Source organism: Macaca fascicularis, chromosome 13 (assembly GCF_037993035.2).
Source record: "Macaca fascicularis isolate 582-1 chromosome 13, T2T-MFA8v1.1".
In the NCBI taxonomy this organism is placed as follows: domain Eukaryota; kingdom Metazoa; phylum Chordata; class Mammalia; order Primates; family Cercopithecidae; genus Macaca; species Macaca fascicularis.
In genome coordinates this window covers 17,976,895-17,993,338 of record NC_088387.1, presented here as the reverse complement: position 1 = coordinate 17,993,338, position 16,444 = coordinate 17,976,895, and the positions used below count along the sequence as shown (strand labels likewise).

General features: G+C 42.5%; 1 protein-coding gene and 1 pseudogene across 2 annotated transcripts in view; both read right to left on the bottom strand.

Annotated features, from left to right (window-relative positions):
• The window catches only part of ACOXL (acyl-CoA oxidase like), a 264,996-nt gene that overhangs the window by 14,343 nt on the left and 234,209 nt on the right, over positions 1-16,444 (bottom strand). For both annotated transcript variants that reach the window (XM_045368880.3, XM_074011246.1), the window contains 2 exons: positions 14,476-14,607; positions 11,625-11,714 (listed from right to left, as the gene is read on the bottom strand). In XM_045368880.3, coding sequence (XP_045224815.2) covers positions 11,625-11,714; positions 14,476-14,607 — 222 coding nt within the window. The remainder of the gene's footprint in view (positions 1-11,624; positions 11,715-14,475; positions 14,608-16,444) is intronic.
• LOC107127048 (large ribosomal subunit protein uL18-like) lies at positions 6,267-9,852 on the bottom strand (annotated as a pseudogene).

Genomic DNA, 16,444 nt, shown 5'->3' with positions numbered 1-16,444 from the left:
CTTTAAGCAAGTTAATGGCAGGTCATTTGCATCTTTGCATATTTGCACTGCGAAGTAATGAACAATATATGCAAAATCTCTAACTAACATTCTTTAGGGAATCTGCCATAATGGATTAGGAAGGGACCTGTCTTGGTGTATCTCTAATGAAGCAAAAGAAAGTTATAATGGGATTTCATGGGTGTGGGTAGTAATTGGATTTGGTGGAGGGTATAATTAAATTTCACCAAGGGGCTACAACTTCTGCCCTGGCAAATAATAAAAGGGTCAGAAAACTTTCCATCTTGCTTAAAGGGAAACATGGAAAGCCTGCAGAAATGCCACAGCACATCCCCTCAATCATGGGACAGCAACCTAGCACCTTCAGGATCTCAAAAGTTTTACCTTTCAGTAGAGAGCTGAAAGCACTGTAGGTAAGATCAGAATATTGTGAAACTCACTGGCCAGTTTCTCCCCTATGTCTCCTGAAATTTCCATCTCTACTTCAATAAGGAGAATCAAAGCAGGATCCAGCCCAGAGAAGGGTGGCCTCCCCCAAATGGGGAGATTCCAACATACAAGTGGAAGGCTGAGTGGACCAATACAGGCAGCCAGCACCACCTCCCATCACTGTGGAGGCATCACCCCTGGATACCCAGCAGTTGGACCCCTGGTCCAACGCAGGGCAGTCACCTGGCAGGTTTCCTATGAGGCGGTGCTCACTGATGGCAAACAAGCAGGCTGACCCTCCCCAGCACTAAGCTATGTATTCAGGGGTCTCGGTCTCTCACCCCAAGGGACCAAGCACTGCCTGGCCAGGCTGTTAAGTTTTCTTCCCAGAGAAGGTTTCTGGAGCTGTGGCAGATGCTATTACTGCAGTCAGGTGCTCTGCTGTGGGGAACTGGGTGTCCTGCTATTAAACAGGCCTTCATGGAAATGCATGACCCTCCACCTGAATTCCTCTCCTGCTCTCAATCCTTGTGACCCATTGTCTCTTCAGAGTCATCCAGAAGAAACAACCCCCACCTCCAGTTGTGTCCACTCAGCTTGTGTCTTAGTCAGCTCAGGCTACTATAACAAAATACCATAAACTGGGTGGCTTATAAACAACAGAAATTGATTTCTCACAGTTCTAGAGTCTGGGAAGTCCAAGATCAAGGTAGTGGTAGATTCAGTGTCTGCTGAGGGCTCATTTCCTTGTTCACAGATGGCACTTTCTTGCTGGGTCTGCATATGGTGTAAGAGGCAAGGAAGCTCTCTTTGACAAGGTGCTAAGCCCACCCATGAGGGCAGAGTGATTGTGATCTAATCACCTCTCAAAGACCCCACCTCCTAATACCATCACCTTGGTAGGTTTTGTCACATTAATCATGGAGAGACAAAAACATTCAAGCTATAGCAGATTGGCCTGCCAATTTCATTCCATGCTTTGCATTCTCCAGAAAGTAATAAAAATACTTGGTCATCTGATGGCCTCTCTCCCACTGTCAATGTCATTGACATTGTCATTTACTTATTCCTGGTTTTTATTTATTCTAGTTATTTGACCTTGAAGAGGGAAGGGCACTAATGCCAGTCAGGAAGGGCATATGCTTTATCTTATGGCACGATGTGCAAAATAAAGTTAACATGAAAGGCCTGAGACTGCTATCCTGAGACTGCATCTGGGAACATGGGTTTGGGAAGATTCCCACCATTCCTTGACTGATAAGGGTGGCTCACTGTGCCAAACCGTTTGAGCACACAATGTGGTTTGTGCTGAACATGTGCTTTCTTCTGAAAGTCTGCATTGATATGTGCTAGGCAGAGGGAGTCTACATGACCAGCCCCCAATAAAAACCATGGACACTGAGTCTCTACTGAGTTTCCCTGGTAAACATTTCACATGCATTGTCACAATTTGTTGCTGGGGGAATTAAGCATGTCCTGCACGACTCCATTGAGAGAGGACTCTTGGAAACTTGTTTCTGGTTTCCTCTGGACTTCAGCCCATGTGCCTTTTTCCTTTGCTGACCTTGCATTTTGTATGTGTGTGAGAGTGTGTGTTTGTGTGTGTGTGAGAGACAGAGATGCGTGTGTGCATATATATGTATTTTTTACATACGATTTTGCTGTAATAAATCATAGCCATGAGTACAAGTATATGTCAAGTCCTATGAGTTCTCCTTGTGAATCATCAATATTGGGGGTGATCTTGGGGACCCTTGACACACCCCACTTATACAAGAAGTGTTTCCAGCTGGATCATCGCTTGAGGTAGCATTTTTCCAGTATGTGTCTGGAAGATATCTGTCTGGCAAATTGGTCAAAACAAGGCTTACAGTCTGGACTTAAGGGATCTGGTGATCTGTTTCTTAGCAGACTGTGAAACTGGACTATGCCCTGGTTCCTTCCCCAGCCTAGGCCTTGGAGCACTTGTGTGCGTTCTTAGTGCACAGGGTGCCCGGCTTTCTACGCTGATGATGTTCATTCTCCCAACCAGGTGCTCAGCCTCCCTGCGCCCAGCATCCCTGCACGTTCCTGCTGTTCACGGTTCAGAGTTCCTCATTTCATGTTCCATGCTCCCACTTACGTGATAAACAACAAGAAGTCCCTGTTTTTCCCCATGCTTCCACTAGAGTTCACAGTCAGAAATTGTGACAATTCCCATAACACACTAAACAGCCTTTCCATAATGCTCACAAGCTAGAGCTTGCAATTAAAAGCACTAAATCACAACTTCAGGGTCAAGTGCTGTTGAATCACATGCTTATGTTTAAAATATACTCCCAAAGAGCAAGCTGTCAAAAAACCTCACTTGGATCACAAGCTGAGATGGAGAATGTGAATTAGTGTAACGTCTGAATTACTGAATATTCTTAAGAAGACTTTTTGATGCAACATTTAAACAGGAGGGAGACAAAAAACAGACAATTTTTAATCTAGCCCAAGTTAAATTGTAAGTCTCAATTCTCCCCCAAACAAGCTACTCTCCTATAGATATTGCTAAAAGCTAAGAGGGAATGGGGAGCTGCCACTAAATACCATGCCGCCATCCTCATTCTAATACACTTTTTAAGATAAATAACAATGGAAAGAATGTTCTTTTTTAATCATCAAGACCACTTACAACATAGAGGTATCAATATTTTGCTCTATTTCTTTCTAAACTTACTCATGCATAGGTTTTTGTTTTATACCTTTTAAAAAATTCTTTAAATGTAATTGTAGCATTTACATGAATGTAACTGTAGCAATGAAGCAAAAGAAATAAATAATTCAGAGAGATCCTATGCACCCTTTAACTGTTTTCTCCCAGTGGTAACACTTTACACAACATTTAATGGCATCCCAACCAGGAAAACAGTGTTGGTGAAATCCACAAAGATTATTCAATTTTCATGTTATTAATATTTATTTTAGCCATTCTAATAGAAATGTAGTAATATCTCATAGGAGTTTTGATTTGCATTTCTATAATGGCTACAAAGATGTACCTATTTTCATGTGCTTGTTTGTCATGGGATTATCCTCTTCCGTGAAATGTCTGCTGATGTTCTTTGACCACTTTCTAATTGGATTGTTTGTTTTTCACTGTTGAGTTTTGAGAGTTCTTTATACATTCTAGACTCAAGTCCTTTGTTGGAGGTGTCATTTGAAAATATATTCTTCCTGTCTGTAGCTTATCTTTTCATTTTCTTCACACGGTCTTTCATAGAACAAAAAATTTAGTTTTCATGAAATCCAGCTTACCAATTTTTCCTTTTATGAAATGTGCTTTTGATGTCAACCCTAAGAACTTCTTCCCTATCCCCAGGTCTCAAGGATTTTATCCTTTTTTCTAAAAGCTTTATCATTTCACATTTTATATTTAAGTAATTCATTTTGAGTTAGATATCTTTATAATGTGTGAGACTTAGGTTGAGGTTCAGTTTATTGCCTGTGGATGTCCAATTACTCCACCTCTATTTGCTTAAAAGGCCATCTTTCCTCCACTGGATTGCTTTTGAAACTTTGTCAGAAAGCTACAGTTTTTTCTTCCCTTCTAATCTCTATGTTTTAATTTATTTTTATCGCCTTATTGCACTGCTAAAACTTTTGGCACTAGTTGAATAACAATGGACATTCTTGCCTTTTTCCTAATCTTGGGGGAACAGTATTCAATGTTCCACTATTAAGCACGATGTTAGCTATAATTTTTGTAGACTCTCTTTTTCAAGTTGAGGAAATTCTCTTCTTTCCTAGTTTGCTGAGTTTTTATCACGAATCGTTGTTGGATTTTGTCAAATGTTTTTTCTGTGTAAACTGACATGATCATGTGACCTTTTCTCCTCTGGTCTGTTGATGTGGTGGATTGCATTTGACTGACTTTTGAATGTTGAAGCATACTTGCATATTAGAGATAAATTCCACTAGGTTGCCACATGTAATTCATTTTGTACATTATCAGATTCAATTTGTTGAATATTTTGTTGAAGATTTCTGTATCTACATTCATGAGTGCTACTATCATGTAGCTTTACTCCTTTTTTCTTCTATCTTTGTCTACTTTTAGTATCAGAGTAATACTAGCCTTCTAAAATGATCAAGGAGTACCCTCTCCTCTTCTGTTTTCTGGAAATAGAATTTTCTGAAAATAGAAGAGGAGAGAGTAACATTCTTCTTTAAATGGTAAATAGAATTCTCCAAAGCTTCAAGGCCGGGAGATCTATTTTTCAGGAGCTTTTATATTATTATGAAGGGTTCAATTTCTTTTTTTTTTTTTTTTTTTTTTTTTGAGACGGAGTCTTGCTCTGTCACCCAGGCTGGAGTGCAGTGGCCGGATCTCAGCTCACTGCAAGCTCCGCCTCCCGGGTTTACGCCGTTCTCCTGCCTCAGCCTCCCGAGTAGCTGGGACTACAGGCGCCGCCACCTCGCCCGGCTAGTTTTTTTGTATTTTTTAGTAGAGACGGGGTTTCACCGTGTTAGCCGGGATCGTCTCTCGATCTCCTGGCCTCGTGATCCGCCCGTCTCGGCCTCCCAAAGTGCTGGGATTACAGGCTTGAGCCACCGCGCCCGGCCAGGGTTCAATTTCTTTAAGATTATAGGACAATTCAGTTTGTCTGTTTCAACTTTGTTGAGTCAGACAGTTTCTAGTTTTTGAGGAACTGGACCATTTCTTCTAAGTCGTCAAATTTATCAATGTAAAGCTATTTTCTAGTATTCCCTCCTTTTTTTTGGAGACAAAGTCTCACTCTGTCACCCAGGCTGGAATGCAGTGGCACAATCTTGGCTCACTGCAGCCTCTGAGCCCCAAGTTCAAGTGATTCTCCTGCCTCAGCTTCCCAAGAAGCTGGGATTACAGATGTGCACCATCGTACCTGGCTAATTTTTGTATTTTTAGTAGAGATGGGGTTTCACCATGTTGCCCAGGCTGGTCTCAAACTTCTGACCTCAGGTAATCTGCCTGCCTCAGCCTCCCAAATTGCTGGGATTAGAGGTGTGAGCCACCATGCCTGGCAACCTCATTATTTTTTAATGGTGGCATGATCTCTAGATATATCTTCTGTTTCATTCCTGATACTGGTGATTTGAACCTTCTTAATTTTTAACTTTGTCAATCTTGCTAGAGGTTATCAACTTTGGTGATTCTTTTCAGAGCCAGCCTTTTGTTTCATGGATTTTCTCTATTGTTCTCCTGGCTTCAATTTTATTAATGTATAATCTTAACTTTATTATTTCCTTTCTTCTGTTTGGTTTCTACTTATTTTGCTCTTTCACTGTTCTTGAGGTAGGGATTTAGGTGAATGATTTGAGACCTTTCCTCTTTTCTAAAATAAGCATTTAGTACTATGAATTTTCCTTTCAGCACTATTTTATCTGCATCCCATACACTTTGATGTGTTGTGTGTTCATGCTCACTCATCTCTATGTCTTTTTAACGTTCCATTAAAATTTCCTATTTAACCTATGGATTAGTTGAAGTATGTTGCTCCATTTCTAAGTGTTTACAAATATTCTTCTTTTCTTTCTGTTCTTGATTTCTCATTTCACTCTATTATGATGAGAAAACATATTCTATATCTTTTTAATTCTTTTAAATTTGCTGAGTTTTTTTTTTTTAATGGCCCAGGAGATAGTCCATCTTGAAGAAAGTTCCACCAATGCTTGAAAAACATGCATGCTCCTCCTGCTGAATAGAGTGTTCCATCCATTTTAATTAAATCCTGTTGCTTGATTACGGTTTTCAGTCCCTTTTTTTTTTTTTTTTTTGCTGTCCATAAGTTTATTGTCTTTATCCGAAAAATCTTCATAGAAAATGGTTTGGTTTAGCTCTCAGCAGCCCGCTCCTGAGCTCTGAGGAAGTTTGCCTACTTTTGAGCCACTCGATCTTTCTTCTGAGCAAGGGACATTTTGGGACGGTTCCACCTCTTCTTTTTAACTTCTTTCTTGGGCTTCTTTTCATAGACTGGATTCTCATGTATAGCAGCATGAGCTTTCTTTTTTTTTTTTTTTTTTTTTTTTTGAGACGGAGTCTCACTCTGTCACCCAGGCTGGAGTGCAGTGGCGCGATCTCGGCTCACTGCAAGCTCCGCCTCCCGGGTTCACGCCATTCTCCCGCCTCAGCCTCCGAGTAGCTGGGACTACAGGCGCCCGCCACCGCGCCCGGCTAGTTTTTTGTATTTTTAGTAGAGACAGGGTTTCACCATGTTAGCCAGGATAGTCTCGATCTCCTGACCTCGTGATCCACCCGCCTCGGCCTCCCAAAGTGCTGGGATTACAGGCTTGAGCCACCGCGCCCGGCCAGCATGAGCTTTCTTAAACATCTCCTCCATCATGTTTGGAGCTACGCTGTTCTTTATGTATTGAGAGAACTGTTTCTTGTAAGCATCTTCATCTTCTTCCATTAAGTAGCGCATGTAATCTGCAACATTCTGGCCCGTGATGTGCTTCCGGTGTACTTCTGCATTAAATTCCCTGCTTTCAAAATCATAACCAGGGAATCATTTGGTACTGTGAGGGACAGACCAGCCTCCATCCACAGCTCCCTTCAGGAAGCCAAAAATTTTATTGCCAGTGATAGTTCTGGCAAGGCCTGCATCTAAATAGCAGGTGAAGGCAACTGGCTGACCATCAATGCTTTCCACATTGTATTCATTTGCCAGTCACTTACACTTGGCCTTCATAGATGTTGTCCATGCTAAACCTATTGAGAAGCCTGCGGGCCAGCAGCAGGTCAGTACAATACGCTGCAGCATAATTTGTCAGGCCAACCTTCGCACCATATTTTGGCAGTTCGTGTGCATATGCTGCGCAGACTATCATATTCCCCTCTATACTGGCATAAGCAATCTGACAAATGATATCTGTTACATGAACTACTATCCTGTATTTGGGTGTGTTGTATTTATTTTTATCCCGTATCACCAAGCATTTCTGAGCATAGTAATCGGTTTTACCCTCAAGTCGTCGTCTAAATTTCACTTGGTATCTCTTAAAGTAGGCCTTATTCTTAACAGCTCTAACAAACCCCATCCTGTGGAACAGAGACCCGCATCCGCTGCTCAACAGAGACCTGCAGGCCCAGCAGCGCCTGTTTTTCAGTTCTTTCCTATCCTTTCTGATTTGCTGTCTAGTAGTTTTGTTAACCATTGAAGTAAATGTGTTGAAATCTCCAACTATAATTGTTGATTTGTCTATTTCTCCTTTCATTTCTATCAGGTTTTCCCCCAGAATATCACAATATCATATTGTATAGTCTTATTATTTACATGTAAATACTTGTGATATATCTCATCATAGTCAAGTGATATTAATGTTTTACTACTCGGAGTGAAGTGTAGAAACCTTACCTCCATTTAGGTCTCTTTGCCCTCCTCACTTTTTAAATATAATCGTCTGAAGTATTTCCTTTGCATACATTGAGCAACACACTTCTCTCCTTCTGAGACTCTGATAATGCAAATGCTAGCTCTTTTGTTATTGTTCCACGAATCCCTATGATTCTGTTCATGTTTTTCTTCTCTGTTGTTCAGACTGGGTAAATTCTGTTGATCTGGCATCAAATTCACTGATTCCACCCTCTATCATATCTATTATTGGGGTCAGACTGCAAGTTTGTTGCATTATATTTTTAACTCTATCATTTGAATTTGGTACCCTTTTATTTGCTTATATTTTTTTTCTATGTTAAAAATTTGTTTTAAGAGCATTTGTAGCAGTTTTGTGCACCTTTGAAGCACTTTTATAGTGGGTATTTTAAAATCCTTATCAGATAATTCCAACATTGGATTCTCCTTGGTATCAGCATCTATTGACTTTCTCATTCAAGTTGTGATTTTCTTGGTTCTTTTATAACAAGTGATGTTCTGTTGTACCCAGTGTATTTAGATATGATATTATGAGATGATATTTAATCTTGAAGTATAGCAAAAGGTCCTGATGGGTATATGTTCACTTTCCTGCTGGGTCCCGTCGACACCATGCTGGGGAAGAAGGAGCGCTGACTCACGCTGCCTTGTTGGAGACAGGTTGGGGGCAAGTTCAGTTCCTCCTGGTCCTGCTGACATCAGGGAAGGGAGTGGGGAAGCACAGGGCCAACTACCCCCATTTCCCACCACGTCATTGTGCCTCACTGATGCTGGATGAGGTGAAGGCTCCGCTGCTTACTGGTTCCTGCCACAATAGGGGAGGAGGAAGAAGGATATTAACTCCCCCACTTTGTCCTATTTCATTCTGTTGATGCCAGGTGAGGCTAGAGCCTCACCTCCCCACTAAATCCCCTTTGGGGGTTTAGGGGACAGGGAGGGAAAAGGTCAAAGTGTCCACTGGCTCTGCTGTACGCTGCTTGATCCAGTTTCTTGTTGTCTTGTGGATGTAGAGCTTCAGCTCCTCACTGGGCCCACTGACACCAGGGGTGGGGAGAACACAGAGTAGTGACTAGTCCCTACTCACACCTCCTGGTTAGTCTAATTGATGTCAGATGGGAGGAGAGACTCAGCTTCCTGCTGGACCCCTGTTGGCCCCAGGGTGGGTAGCGGAAGCACACTGGTGATGGCCTCCACATTAAGCCACCTCATTGGTTCTTGTTGCTGCTGAGTGGGGGTGGATTCGCCACCGGGCCTTGCTGACACTACTCTGGTGGGGAATCTGAGCGCCACCTGTTTCCACCAGGAGAAGGATAAAAGATGAGCTCCCTGCTCAGCCCCACAAACGCCACTGGGTGGGGGATAGGAGTACTACCCCTGCTTCTGCCTGCTTCCTTAGGTCAGGGATCCAGTGGAAGATCAGCTCCCAGTGAGGCTGAAATTGTCAATGGGGGTGGGGAGAGTGGTTATGCCTTTTTGTTGTGTCTGGCTGGTGTAGCATGGGTATTACCAAAAAGATTTTCGGTCCTCAGGCCACCATCTTTCTGGTCCTTTGGCTAGGGGATTAGGTGTCTCCTGGAGCATATTTTGTGTGTGCCTATTAGAGATACAGGGGACATGTATCCTGTCTGGGATATATGGGAGAAAATAAGGAAATCCAGAGACCTTATTGCTGTTTCATTCTTCAAGTCCCAAAGTCCCTCGGCAGCCTCCTTCTTCCTTCCCCCTTCCAGGGTCTTCTCTTCCCATGCTTGTCTGTTGTATTTTGTCCGGGGAGTTTAATTGTGAAGAGGAAAATCTGTGAGGAATTGGGGCTATTCTATCTTAGCAGTCCAGGAGTCCCTGTTGTCCTTTTTTAAAAACCTCAAATCATGATCACATTCTTTATACAGTCAAGTGCCCCAGCTAAAAATTTCCCATCACCTAGTGATATCTTTGCCATCATGATGTCATAGCACAACACATCACCTTATCCATGCTTGGATGTGCTTCCAAATGCAAATACTTAAACATAAAAATTGTGTTAGGCACTGTTGGTGGGAAGGTAAATTAGTACAGCCACTATAAAAAACAGTATGAAGGTTTCTCAAAAACAAAACAAACAAACAAACAAACAAAACCTAAAAATAGAACTACCCTATGACCCAGCAATCCCACTAGTGGGTATTTATGCAAAGGAAAAATAAATCAATATATCAAAGGTATACCTGCACCCACATTTGCAGCACTAGTCACAATAGCAAAGATGTGGAATCAACCTAAATACCCATCACATGAAGAAATGAACAAAGAAAATGTGTGTGTGTGTGTGTGTGTGTGTGTGTGTGTGTGTGTGTGTGTGTATTTAATGGAATACTATTTGGCCATAAAAAATGAAATCATTTCATTTGCAGCAACATGAATGGAACTGGAGGTCATTATGTGAAGTGAAATAAGTCAGGCACAGAAACACAAATATGGCATGTTCTTACTCATACATGGGAGCGAAAAAAGTTGATCTCATAGCAGTAAAGATTAGAATGATAGATACCAGAAGCTGGGAAAGGTGTGGGGGGGGGTAGGGGGGATGAACAGAAGTTGATCAATCAGTACAAATATACAGTCAGGTGGAAGGAATAAGTTATAATGTTCCATGGCAGAGTAGAGTGACTATCGTTAACAACAATATACGGCATATTTCAAAATACATAGAAGAGAGGACTTGAAATGTTCTCAACAAATAGAAATGATAAATACTCGAGGTGATGGACACCCTAAGAACTCTGGCTTGATCATTACACACTCCAGGCATGTAACAAAATATCGCATGTATCCCTTATATATGTAAAAATATTACGTATCATTAAACAAACAAAAATTATGTTGCAGTAGCCTGTGGTATTCAAGTACAGTATCATGCCCTACAGGCATGCAGCCTGGGAGCAATAGGCTCCACCACAGAGCCTAGGTGCGGAGTAGGCCGTGCCATCCAGGTTTGTGTGAGGGCACTCTATGAAGTTCACACAACGATGAAACGGCCTAATGACACATATCTCAGAACATGTTCCTGTTGTTAAACAATGCATGACTTGTAGGTTTTTGTAGCATTTTTACTCACCATGAGTTTTAAATTTCGGTTATAAATAGCACTCTTTGAAAGCACTATTTTAAAAGCTATATAATTCCCCACTGAATGGCCAGAGCATGATTTATACTGTATAATAATTTTCCTATTGTTGAAAATTTGGACTCCAACATTATTGCTATAATAAATAATGTACTGGTGAAAATGTTTGTGCCTTAAAGTTTTCTGTATTTCAGGCTGTTACCTTAAAATACAGCCCAGAAGTAGAATTATACATGGTTCAACAGCAACATGCAAGAGGACGCCCCGTGCCAGCACAGCGACTTCAACATACTTTAAAACATGAGCCGACTGGGTTGAGAAAGGAAAACAGTATTGCAGAATAGTCTAATATGTATTTCCTTGATCATTAAGAGGCTGATCCATTGTCGTTCTTTTGTAAATTGGGTTTTCATGTCTTTCGCTTGTTCATCTTCTGGGCCCTTACATATGTACTCTTCCAAAATGCCCTTCCCAGTAGAAGAATCTGACTCACTATGTGTAAGCGGTTTTCTTAAACCAAAAAGATAAAATTCAAAATCAAAGATCAGCTAAGAGAGAAATAATTTCATCCCCTGTTCAGCTACAACAAATATCAAGTGCCTCACAGGAAAGCACCTGCCAATTAAATAAGGCAATCAGATAAAGATAAAACATATGAAACACTTCAGACTTCTGGGTAACTCTTGATCTTGAAAACATTTCCCGAATCTTACCTGAAGCATAACAACAGTGTCACCTTCAAAAGTGGCAAACACATCTGTGTCACACTTTAAACCTGAGATTCGATTTTCCATCATGTAACCCTATTGCAGAAAAAAGAAAAAAACACACACACACATTTTAAATTTGCGATCCTATCACTATACAGGACTCACATTTTCTTTAAAATTAAAAAATATACAGAAAATTGAAAAGAGGAAAACAATTCTATTTCTCCTAGCCAAAGTAACCACTGTAAGAATTTTGATTCCTTACATTAGCTTTTAGTTCATGAATATTGTTTTGGTGGTAATAAAAACTATTTGAAAATGGTTGTGTCATCTATTCACAATAGCAAAGACTTGGAACCAACCCAAATGTCCATCAATGACAGACTGGATTAAGAAAATGTGGCACATATACACCATGGAATACTATGCAGCCATAAAAAAGGATGAGTTCATGTCCTTTGTAGGGACATGGATGCAGCTGGAAACCATCATTCTCAGCAAACTATTCCAATCACAAAAAACCAAACACCACATGTTCTCACTCATAGGTGGGAATTGAACAATGAGATCACTTGGACACAGGAAGGGGAACATCACACACTGGGGTCTGTTGTGGGGTGGGGGAGGGGGAGGGATAGCATTAGGAGATATACCTAATGTAAATGACGAATTAATGGGTGCAGCACACCAACATGGCACATGTATACATATGTAACAAACCTGCACGTTGTGCACATGTACCATAGAACTTAAAGTATAATTAAAAAAAGAGAGAGAGAAAAAAGAAAATGGTTGTGTCACATTTCTGCAAAAGATTTCAATAAAGTAGACTGATTTTTTTCCATCTTTCTTCCAAATTCTAATAAATGCCAAGGTACTAGTGATTATACCTCACCGTAGGTAGGCAAATGATTTCTCCCCTACCCCCAATAAGCCTTCTGAAAATTAGCCTGTATACCTACAAAACTCCCTGAGAGGCAGCAAAATGTCTTAAATTGCCACTCTGCATCTTAATATCATTAAATACGCTGCACCATAAATTCTCACTCCAGTATTTTTTTTCCCTTTTACTTCCTGAAATCCTTATTTAAATGGCAGTGTTGGCAGTGTTTCTGCACACAAACCAGAGAATCAGCTACACAGGAGAAAGCAAGTTCGGTCCCAAGCAAAACATGAAGGAAGCAAAGCCCGTCTTTGTGTGGCTCCAGGTCGTTCCCCTTCTGAGGGCCTCTGCACTACCTCCTTCTTCCAGCTCTTTGTTCTCCCAGTTAAACCTCCAGAATTGTTCCCTCTGTCCAAGCCCACTTCCACAAATCACTTCTGCCTGTGTCCGTCACGTCAAAGCTGATTGTCCTGTTATTTCTCCCAGGACTATGTGCAATGAGCACTTTAGCTCTGAATAAGGAATGACAAATTTTGCCCCGATAATATTTTCAAGCCACAGAGGCCCATGGGCAGTCATACTCTTGAATTTCCAGGTACCCTTCATACCTGGGGGACCTGCTCCATTTCTGAAAATGGCCACAGGGGTCCTAGAAGCCTGGATTTCCAGGTTCCTGCCGCCCTCAGAGAGCTGAAAACTTGTAAGCATCGGTCCTGCTCCTGTGGGGAGAGCCACCCTGGAAGGCCCAGCCACCTTTCCCTCTTCCCCATCAAGGCTGACTGGGCGGTGTTACCACCTGCAGTTTACAGAAGCAAAGGAGTCCCCAGCAGAAGCCTTAATTACCTTCATAAGGTTAAACTGATTTTGTTCATGGGTAAGTAAATCAGTAACATTTCCAATCAGAAGTTCACATCCCCCCACCCCATAATAATCACAGGATTAAAACTGCCTTGTGGGCAAACCACACGAAATCAGATTCTGATGAAGTGTGGTCCTGCCTCAGAGTGATTTCCCCATAAGGCTACAGTGGACTCATCTTCACCCTTCTCATTCTACAGTGCCCTCTATGCTAGATACTGTGCTGGGACTTCACACAGACTTCCTTTACCTCACAGAATCCCTTTAAGCCTCACAATGGCCCGGTGAAGTAGGCATTATCCCCATTTTACAGATGAAGCAAGTGAGGTTCAGGATTGTGTTGGAATGTTCTTGAATCATCTGTCAAGTTCTGATGTGGAAGAAGAGTAACACTAAATATACCACCTGATAGGGTTTGGCTCTGTGTCCCCACCCAAATTTCATCTTGAATTGTAATAATCCCCACATGTCATGGGAGGGACCCGGTGGGAGGTAACTGAATCACAGCAGTGAGTTTTTCCTGCCCTGCTCTCATGATAGTGAATAAGTCTCACAAGATCTGATGGTTTTATAAAGGGTAGTTCCCTGCACACGCCTTCTTGCCTGCCACCATGTAAGACGTGACTTTGCTCTTCCTTCATCTTCTGCCATGATTGTGGGGCCTCCCCAGCCATATGGAACTGTGAGTCCATTAAACCTCTTTCCTTTACAAATTATCCAGTCTCGGGTATGTCTTTATTAAGCAGTATGAGAACAGACTAATACAGTACCTCAGTGTTGAGAAGCAGTGGTTATACCTAAGAAGCTGAGCTGCAAAACACTCAAAATACTAATGTTGAAGAAACAAAGTGCTTTTTTTTTTTCTGAGCATTTTGCTCTGCTCTCCTCCAGTGAAGGAGAGGGCAACCGGCTCTTTGTTGTTCTCTGACACTTCCACCCTGCCCTGAAGTCAGGCGATCCAGTTTTGAAATGACCAGAAAGAGACTCTACTCAAAGGGCAGAACCAGCAAACAGACACCAGAAGTCTCCCAAAGAACAGGCAATGGAGTTCTGGGAGCACAGAGATGTTCTGTATCAGCTCTTCACATACAATAAAATTCCTTTTTCTCCTACCTGGTGAAACTCAGCTGTGAGCTCCTCTTCTAGTTTGAAAGTCAAGTGAAACGGGGTGTTGATTCTGGACTCTACCTGGCCCTTGAGAGCTGAGGTAACAAGGCTCACAGCCCTCAAACAACTTGCAGGTAACTGAAAATGAAATGGCAACAAGAAAAATCAAAGTCCAACACATGCGAGGCAGGGTCGTGGTTGTCAAGTTGCTTTCCATCTCCTGAAAATAACAAGGTGCATTTATGATCTAATTTCTTTAGAATAAGCCAGAAAGGCCTGGCCTCCCAGGAGTCTCAATCCTTGGGAGCCTGAGGTGACCCACTGAGAAACTAGCCAGGCTTAGAAAGTCCCAGCATCCATGTTCTGGGTAAATGTGTATGTGGCTTAGAGAAAGACCCATGGCATAGAGCAGTCACTGAATGGGGATTGCAGTCTGAGTCTCCTTGAGTGACTTAAATTCTATAGTTGAGGCCTCAAATTCTTGGGGGACAAACGATTATAAACAGTTTGTGCATGTGTGTCTGTATCTTTTTTAACTAAAAATGACCTTTTTGGGTTTTTTAAATTAATTACTAAAAGTAATACACAAGCACTGTAAAAAAAAAAAAAAAAAAAAAAAAAAAAGGAAGAAAGAAAGAAAGAAAAAAGTCATTCACAACCTCCCAAGGTGGAAGGTAAATGGGTACCTGAGAAGGACCCCAAGAAAGAGGCTCAGGATTGGACTAAGGATCACAAGGATGGAGGGAGGAGTTGGTGGGATTGGTGGGGGAGGAAATGAAAGACCCGGAAGCCAACAATGGAGCTGATCTGGGTAAAAGGGAGCCATGGAAAGTTGTGAGAGGAGGAGGGCCATGACCCCACATGGAAGGTACAGTCAGAGGAGACCTTCACACGTCTTTACAGATCAGCGCCACAACGTGTGCCTAGAGTAGGGACAGTCATGGAGGCCACTACCGAGGGTCAACTTCCATATGCACTACATACAATGTATCATTTCTACTTCTCACGTCTCATCACTCCACTTTTCAGAATGAAAACACTGAAGTTCAGTGAGGTTTCCCTGCACCTTGCTTGGGTTCATTCTGGCCACACCAGTTTGCCCACTTCCCAGGAGTTTTGCAATCCTGTTCTCATTGTCTGGAACACTCCCCTCAGACCTCCATGGGGCTCCCTCATTTCATTTCCATCTCAGGTCTGAAGAAGTTCCACTGCAAGAAAGGTATCCCTGCCTCTCTGTTTAAAACAGCTGCCCCACCCACCACCTTTGCTTTCTAGCCCCCCTGCCCTTTATTTAAGACAAACAGCCTTATACTCCTCTCTTCCAGCCTCTGGATCCAACTGGGATAACCTGTGGCCTTGGGTAGCGGGTAGCAATTTTCCCACCTGTCCCCAACCCCTGCCTTGTGCTGCTCCGGCCTCTATGTGGTGCTCAACTTTGACTCTGAGATCCTGGTCTTGCTTGGCCCTTACTGAACACTGCTAATGATATATGCAGTCATCGCTGAAAGAAGAATACATGCAGAATGGTGAATGGAAACCTTGCCTTAGCTTCTATAGCCTGCGGTGCCGAATGCTGAACCTGGGCAGTGTCCCAGCATCCCTCATTCTCGGGGGTTGGCGGGGAGGGAGGCTAGAAATGGCAACTAGAGGTGACTCAAGCTCTCTCAAAGGATGCGAGGTGGACTTCTATCAGCCCAGCGTGGAGACGGCCATGCCTCACAAAGACCAGGACAGGTGTGGCACAGGACAAAGAGCCCAGGTGAGAGGGGAGGAAGGAGCCTCTCCTGGGCCCCAGTGACAATTGGCCATCAGCTCTTTTCAGGGGGAGGAAGTGGAGATGGAGGAAACAAGGAATAAAGACTTTGCACGTAAAGGGACTTTGAGCAGGTGCCCAAGAGAAACAAAGGCAGAGGGCTTCCTGCACTAGCCACCCGATGCTGAGTGGGATCCACAGGGCTGGGAGAAAAGCATGACT